Source organism: Panthera leo, chromosome E1 (genome assembly GCF_018350215.1).
Source record: "Panthera leo isolate Ple1 chromosome E1, P.leo_Ple1_pat1.1, whole genome shotgun sequence".
Classification (NCBI taxonomy): domain Eukaryota; kingdom Metazoa; phylum Chordata; class Mammalia; order Carnivora; family Felidae; genus Panthera; species Panthera leo.
Window position 1 is genome coordinate 54,664,275 of NC_056692.1, and position 7,600 is coordinate 54,671,874.

Here is a 7,600-nt window from a genome sequence, read left to right on the forward strand (position 1 = left end):
CCTCCATGTGTATTTAGAAGCCAGAGCTGGTTCACTGAATTAAGAAGATACAGATCACGACCTGCTGCATGAGGAGGCACAACCACCCACGTGGGTGGGCAGGTAGGTAGCTCCCTCCATAGCCACACTCCCACTTTAGGGACATGAACCACCCAGGGACAGGGACATTTTAATGAAAGGCGCAGTTTCAATACACCCACACAATGGAAGCAGAGTCACAACATTTATTGTTTACAGATCCAGGGGAGAGCCTGGGGAAGGGCAGTCCCACATCCTGGACCACGAACAAGCAGGAGACTGAGAGCAGGAGACTGAGAGCCCCTGTGACTTACAAGGGGGTCGGGGAAGAGGTCACTGATTTTTCACAGAATGAAATCCAAGTGGTTAATTTAAAAGGTGCCCCAGAAAAAGCAAAGAAGGAACTTATGGAAGAATTCTAAGCTTGGGTCCTTATCTAAATTTCCAGATTTCAGGAGTGAACAGGGATGTCATTTTGTAAAACGCCTGGGAGCAACTCAGAAAAACACCAGCTCATTTTTTTCAAAAGTTGTTTTACTTCCCCCATATGAGCATGGAGAATGTGCACTTTTTCTGATTGATGGACACATGGTTCTTCTTCAACTCTGATCCAGTGGTTTGAACAACGATGTTGCAGCTACTCAAATCAGCATCTTGACACCAGGACCTCACATAGGTCTCCCACTCTGGGCCATAGTGACATTGCATGGTCACTTGCAGAGGAAAGGAGAAGGAAGAAAATATATGAAGAAAAGAAAAACATTAATTTGAAGTAGGAAGGAAATATAAAACAGAGAAGACCAAAAAGCCAACAATTGCTTTTTTTTACAAAAACAAAACCTAGAAAGATATTCATGATAAAAGGAGAGATCTGAATAATTGATACCAGGGATGAAAAAGGGTATTCACACAATATCCTGTGCATAAATAAGAAGGTAAGATAATTAGGGTACAGGATAATAAAAGGATATCTAACCACGTTTAAGCCAATAAATTTGAAACTCAGGGCGAAATAAAAAATCTCTAGCAAAAATTATGTAATGTGCTAAAATAGGAACAAAGAGAAATAGAAAACCTGAATCATCTTACAACTATTTAAATGAATCATATTCATTATTAAAAAACTCTCCAACAGGCACCTGGCTTACTCAGTCCTTAGAAAATGCTACTCTTGATCTCAGCATCAGGAATTCAAGCCTCCTGCTGGGTGTAGAGCTTACATACAAATAAGTAAAACACCTCTCCATGGGAAACTCCAGACACATAGAGCTTGAATGGAGATTTCCACTGAACATTTAAGGAAGAAATAATGTCTATCTTACACAAAAAATTCCAGGACATAGGAAAAGAGGAGGTAATCCCAAATCCATTTATGAATCTAGCATAATCTTGATTTCAAAACCTGACAAGGACAGTGCAATAAGAAATATTATAGGCAAATCCACTCATGAACATAAATGCAAAAGTCTGCAACCAAAAATCAGCAAGCTGAATCCAGGGATATATAAGCAAGATAATACATCATCACCAAGTTGGGTTTATCCCAAGAATGCAAAATTGTTTGAACATGAGAATATTAATAAGTATAATATGCCACATTAACAGACTAAAGGAGAAAAATCATATGATCATCTCATAGATACAGACAAAAAGTATTTGATAGATTTAAACAGCGCTTTGACTATGGAGGCTATTCTGGACCTCAGAAATCAACTACACCACCACAACTATGCTGGGAGCCCTTTCCCTCTGACACTGGATATGGAGCAGAGGGTGGGAATAGCCACTATGAAGTCCCAGCCCCAAACTCCAGAAAGAGCAGGAACACAGGGCACCAGAGGTCCAGGAAAGCATTGGCAGGAATTGGAGTCTCTGGGTCCCATGGAAGGAGGTCCCTTTGGCCTATGGGCTGAAACTGGGACCATCACCTTGATCTCTGTGGGCAATAGACTCAGACACTGCATTGTGCAGAGAAACACATGCCCAAAAAGGCTTGATCCAGTCCTGGAGGAGGTACTGGGAGCCATGAGAGCATCTAAGAGAAGCCCCAAGGGATCAGTCAGGTTCTAGGAGAACTCAGGACTCAACCACCCTGTGTGACAGTTCACTCTGAGTGACACTGAAGTCACTGGAGAGGAGCCTCAGGGCCCAGGACAGAGCAGGCTCTAAAGACACACAGCCACACTTACACATACTCTTACCTGGGTCAATGGTCACTTTGACTTTGACCCCAAGGTCAGTTCCAGATTTCTCAATCCCACACCAATAGGTGTCTGCATTGTTCCACCTGAGCTCCTCCATGGTCACGGTGAACGTGTGCATTTTCTGATTGTCCTGGATGGACACTTGGTTACCCTTTGCCTTCTCCCCTGATCCATTGGTTTTCACAAGGATACGGCAGTTCTCCCAATTAGCTCCTCGACACCACCACTTCTTGTAGGTCTCCCACCCGGGTTCATAGCGACACTGCACGGTCAGCGAGCCCCGCACGGGGCCACTCACTGCATTTGACACTGCCATGAGGGGATATGAGCCTGAAAAACACAAGTCCACGTGCCTGTCACCACCACACCCCATTGCCTGAGGAAGAGCCACAGCCTCCTGTATCACAAATGATTCCAATAAACCCAAGTACCTGATGAGTTGAATAACAGTCAAAGAAGGAATAGACCTTCCACAAGACAGACCTTTGTCCTTCAAAACTCCAGTGGGTCAAATCCACCCCAGAAATCACCTAAGAGCACAACTACAGATCTCAAAGAAGCAAAAACACCCATACTGAGCAATGGCAACATCCTATAACCCACTCCTCCCCCTCCCCGTGGCCAATGTCATCTGGAGAGCAAATGACCCAAGGAAAGGCAAGACCCCAGTACACTTTGGCCCACTGCTCTCATGCAAGATGTTGGCTCTGTGGTTTCAAATCTTTTCATTTTTCAAGAGTAACCAGGAATCTGGATTTTGTGTGGACCTCTCTATGTTAAAACACTGGTGGCCACTTAAAGTCCTCCTATAAGTGAAGTCACCTGATTTTTGTCTTCCTCTAATTTCACTTAGCATAATACCCTCTAGTTCCATCCACATAGTTGCAAATGGCAAGATTTCATTCTTTTTGATTGCCAAGTAATACTCCATTGTGTGTGTGTGTGTGTGTGTGTGTGTGTGTGTGTGTATGAAGGGAAACAAAAATAATATAAAAACAGGGAGGGAAACAAAACAGAAGAGACTCATAAATAGGGAGAACAAACTGTGGATTACTGAGGGGTTGTGAGAGGGGGGATGGGCTAAATGGGTAAGGGGCACTCAGGAATCTACTCCTGAAACATCATTGCACTATATGCTAACTAATTTGGATGTAAATTTTAAAAAATAAAAAATAAAATTTAAAAAAACACTGGTGGTCAGCACATAAATAGAGCAAAGGAATTTCTGTGTCTTTAAGTATTAAGAAATTATCTTCAAAACTATGTGACAAATTCACTATTGGGGCAAATTCTTTGATTCCTGGAAATTGTTTTCCCAAGAATATTGAATATTCAAGTTCTTTCATGGTTCTTGAGTTGGTTCTATTCTTTTGGTTTGTTTTTCCAAGAAAGTTACCTATTTCATGGAGTATGTATTAGCATCAAGTCCTGTAATTACAAGGTACTTTTCATGGGGCACCTGGGTGGCTCAGTTGGTTGAGTGTCTGAGTCTTGATTTCAGCCCAGGTTATGATCTCACAGTCATGGGACTGAGTCCTGCATCAGGCTCTGCACTAACAGAGGAGAGCCTGCTTGGGATTCTCATTCTCCTTCCCTGTCCCCTGCCCCTGATCATGCTCTCTCTCTCAAAATGAATAAATACTTAAAAAAAAAAAAAGAAACAAAGTCCTTTCATAACCAAAATGTTCATATCTTGGGGCACCTGGGTGTCTCAGTCAGGCTTTGGTTTTTGCTCAGGTCATGATAAAACTGTTCCTGATATTGATCCCTATGCTGGGCTCTGTGCTGACAGAGCAGAGTCTGCTTGAGATTCTCTCCCACTCTCTGCCCCCCCCCCTTTCTGTCTGTCTGTCTCTCTCTGTCAAAATAAAGCAACTTTAAAAAATAATTCAAACGTTCATATCTATTATAATTACACATTCTGACTACATGGCACTGCTTGATTTTTGTTGATTACACATGCTGCAAGATATCTTCCTTTCCGTTTCTCCTTCCCTCCTCTTTGTCTTTTGCACATTAACCCAGTTTGAGATTAGTTTGTAAATATTACTGTTTTTATTTCCTAAGTTGTTAATTTCTCATATATATAATTTGTTCCTCTTATTTCCTCAACATTACCATTGTGCTCTTTTTCCAGTTTGCTAAGTTAAAGACAGTGATAATTTTGTTTTTTTCTAAAATGAGAAAATATTGTTTAAGGCTAAGGATTTATTTTTTTCCAATTTAAAAATTGAAGTATAATTCACATATCATAAATTTTAAAGTGGTTTTCAGATATTCATGAAGTTGTGCAACATCACCTCTAATTCCAGAACATTTTTGTCACCTCAGAAAGAAATCCTACACCCAATCTCTCCTCACTTCCCTCTTGCCTGAAGCTTTTGAAATCACTAATCTACATTCTGTCTATAACTTTCTCCCTTCTGGATATTTCATATGAACAGAATCTTACAATTAATGGCCCTTTTTTCTAGCTTCATTCATTTAACATAATAATTGTTCAGGTTTATCCACCAAGTAGGGTATGTGGGCACTTCAGTCCTTGGTAGGGATTGGCCACATTTAGTTTCTCATTCATCAGTTGACGATATATGGGTTGTTTTCACCTTTTGGCCAAGTGAATAATATTGCTGTGAGCAGTTATGTCTTAGTCTTTGCACTGACTCATGAGAAGAGAAGCTGATACTGTGCTCACAGTCAGAAGCTCCAGAATGGGTTTGTTCAAGAGCCCATAAGAAGCTGCTACGATTCTGAGAAGTCTCTGAGAAACTCCCACCAATGATCTCAGTCTCCACCAACAGAGTGAGGGTTCCCAAGCGCTTGACAAGAAGTCACTCTGAATCTCCCACCCACCCATGGGCCCTTCAGCTGCCTCCAGAGTGTAAGGCTGCTTTCCCACCTCCCAAATCTCTGGCAAGTACTTCCATTGACAAACTCCAACCCACAGAAGGAAGGCGATTGGGGGAAACATGATTCCAGGATTTTGCTTAGTGAAGTGGAAGAAGGCTTAGATGGGTTGGTAGTGATGTCAATCTGACAACAGATGAGCTAGGCTTGCTTGCCCCTTGATCAATTCTGTCTCTATGTTGTCAAAGACTAATGTTTGTGTTGCCCCAGAATTCATATGTTGAAGTCCTAACCTCCCCTGTGATGTTGTTTAAAGATGATGCCTTTCTTTCTCTCTGTCTCTGTCTCTCTCTCTTTCTCTCCTTGCTTATGCACAAAAAGGAGGTCACCATGAGAATGTGGTGCCTGAAAACCAGAAGGAGAGCTTTTATCACAAACTGAATCAGCCCGCACCTTGGTCTTTGACTCCCCAGCCTTCAGAATGTGAGAAAATAAATTTCTATAGTTTAAGCCACTCAGTCTGTGGTATGTTGCTATTATGACTAATACATATTTGTAACCCTTTTATCCCCACATGAACTTCCACATTAAGAACATAATAATATGCAAGTTTTCCCAAAATTGTCTGCCTGGAGATCTCCTTATCAGAGTTTTTCTCTTCCACACATATGATGATGAAATCAATGGATGAATAAATGAGGTTATTTTATTGCCCCTGATAACCTCCTTCCCAGAAGAAACACTATTTGCATCCAGCCCCAAACCCTGTGGTTCTTTCCAATGACAGGGAGCAGAGCTGGGGCAGCCAAATGGTCCGATGGTAGTTCCTATCCCTTCTGAGCATCAAGCACTAGCTACCTCCAAGGATGTAACATCCAGTCCATAAATAAACTCCTTCTAATCCCTGGTCTTCCTCCCCCAGTGACACCACTCAAAGTGTCTCAGTTGTTGCGCTGGAAGACAGGTCTTTGGATCATCCAGAGCAGAGACTCAGGCTGACTGATACGTGGGGATGAGCAACTCTCCAGAGATCCTGTAACACCCAGGTTTTGCTGGCGTCTTCCTACCTATACTCTAGCTCTTCAGAAGAGAGGTTCCCTGCTTGAGGAACAAATCAAGACCAATTGTGCATACTTTCAAATGATCCAGATGTCTGAACCCCACCTTGACTGAGTGGGTCTCAGCTGGAGGTTGGACTCCTTAAATATTCCTCAGGAATTCATGCATTTAACTACCATCTATCCATCGTCCATCCATCCATCCATCCATCCATCCATTCATGTATCTGTCATCTGTCTATTGATTTATCTGCCGGGGACAACAAACAGTGCCCTAGAAAACAGGCATAGTTTGTGTTATTTATTTTTATTTTCCTTCCCCAACACCTAACTTAGTACCTGTCTGGTAACAAAGCTTTTAAAATAGTTTTTTAATGAATGAGTGTCTGGATCAATGAAAGGCTCTGTGATTTCCATGTGGGACAGATGCTGTCATCGTTCTGCCCCGATCCTTAAGGTGCTCAGTCCTGAAGGCCCCACGCTACTCACCTTGGACGATGGGAAGGAACAGAATCAGGAACAGCCACATGTCCTGCCTGCCTGGGTTGTCTCTCTGATGCTCAGCTAATGCCAGTTGCCCTCTGGGGACTTGAACTGAACTCAGAGGCAAAGTGCTTGCTTTTCTCTAAGTCATTTTTTTTTTTAGTTTCTCTCACCTACTTCCCTTATTTTTTTTTTTTCTTCACTGACTTCCTAATTTCATTCATTAGAAGAAAAGTAGTGCCGTCCTTTGGGAGCCTATGGCTGATGTTATCATGTGTCTTCAATGATTTGGGGAAGCAAAGCATCCCACTGGCCAGGGTGCTACTTGCAATTGTGTGTGGGGAGCCAGCTGCCAGCAAACCAGGTGACCCAGTGCAGCAGGACAGGGACACAGAACCTCAGAGTCGGGTCCAAGGGAGGGATGGGCGCACATTGGGTTTGTACCTGAGGAAGAATCAGTGCTCAGGGCTCACACCCAGCCTCACTGCACATACAGCCCCATCCCGGACCCCCTTCCAGGCAGCCCATGTCAGTGCATACCAGACCACGTCTCCTACCCTGGGCCCTGGTGCAGCCCAGATCCTGAACCACTGCCCCTCCATCTCAGGCTTCTCGATGAGATCTTGAGTCCTTCTGAGGCAGAGGTGCCATGGGGAGATTATAAGGAAGGAGAAGTCGCCTTTTCCCGTCAGTCTCATTGTACCCTAGATGCTTCCTCTGTCAACCCTTGGCAGATTTCCCCTGGGTGTGGGCTGTTGGCCATTTCCCAGCTCTAAACTGCTTATGTTAATGATTCCTAAGTGACTTTCACACAGGTGTCCACTTTTCCTTCAGGTGTCCCCTCCTGACGGTCCCCTGTTCCCTTTCCCTCTCCTCTCTGAATCAATTCTTTTGTCTCCTTTTTCCATCTATGTTTACCATGTTTGTGAGTTTGGTTGTACTTTTTGAGGGTGGGTTTCTTGTGTTTTGTGCTTTTATTTGCTCTTCTAA

General features: G+C 43.1%; 1 protein-coding gene across 1 annotated transcript; it reads right to left on the reverse strand.

Annotated features, from left to right (window-relative positions):
* Window positions 1–227: 227 nt before the first annotated feature.
* Window positions 228–6,671, reverse strand: LOC122206752 (CMRF35-like molecule 7). Its single transcript, XM_042916218.1, has 3 exons — window positions 6,617–6,671; window positions 2,220–2,552; window positions 228–731 (listed from the first exon to the last, which is right to left on the reverse strand). The coding sequence occupies exons 1-3, from the start codon at window positions 6,654–6,656 to the stop codon at window positions 553–555; spliced, it is 552 nt and encodes a 183-aa protein (XP_042772152.1). The 5' UTR covers window positions 6,657–6,671; the 3' UTR covers window positions 228–552.
* Window positions 6,672–7,600: the final 929 nt, after the last annotated feature.

Coding starts and splice junctions, on each gene's coding strand:
- LOC122206752 (XM_042916218.1), bottom strand. CDS start 6,656: ATGTGGCTGTTCCTGATTCTGTTCCTTCCCATCGTCCAAG. Junction 2,553..6,616: donor GTTCCTTCCCATCGTCCAAG/GTGAGTAGCGTG, acceptor TGTGTTTTTCAG/GCTCATATCCCCTCATGGCA. Junction 732..2,219: donor CAAAGTGACCATTGACCCAG/GTAAGAGTATGT, acceptor TTCCTCTGCAAG/TGACCATGCAATGTCACTAT.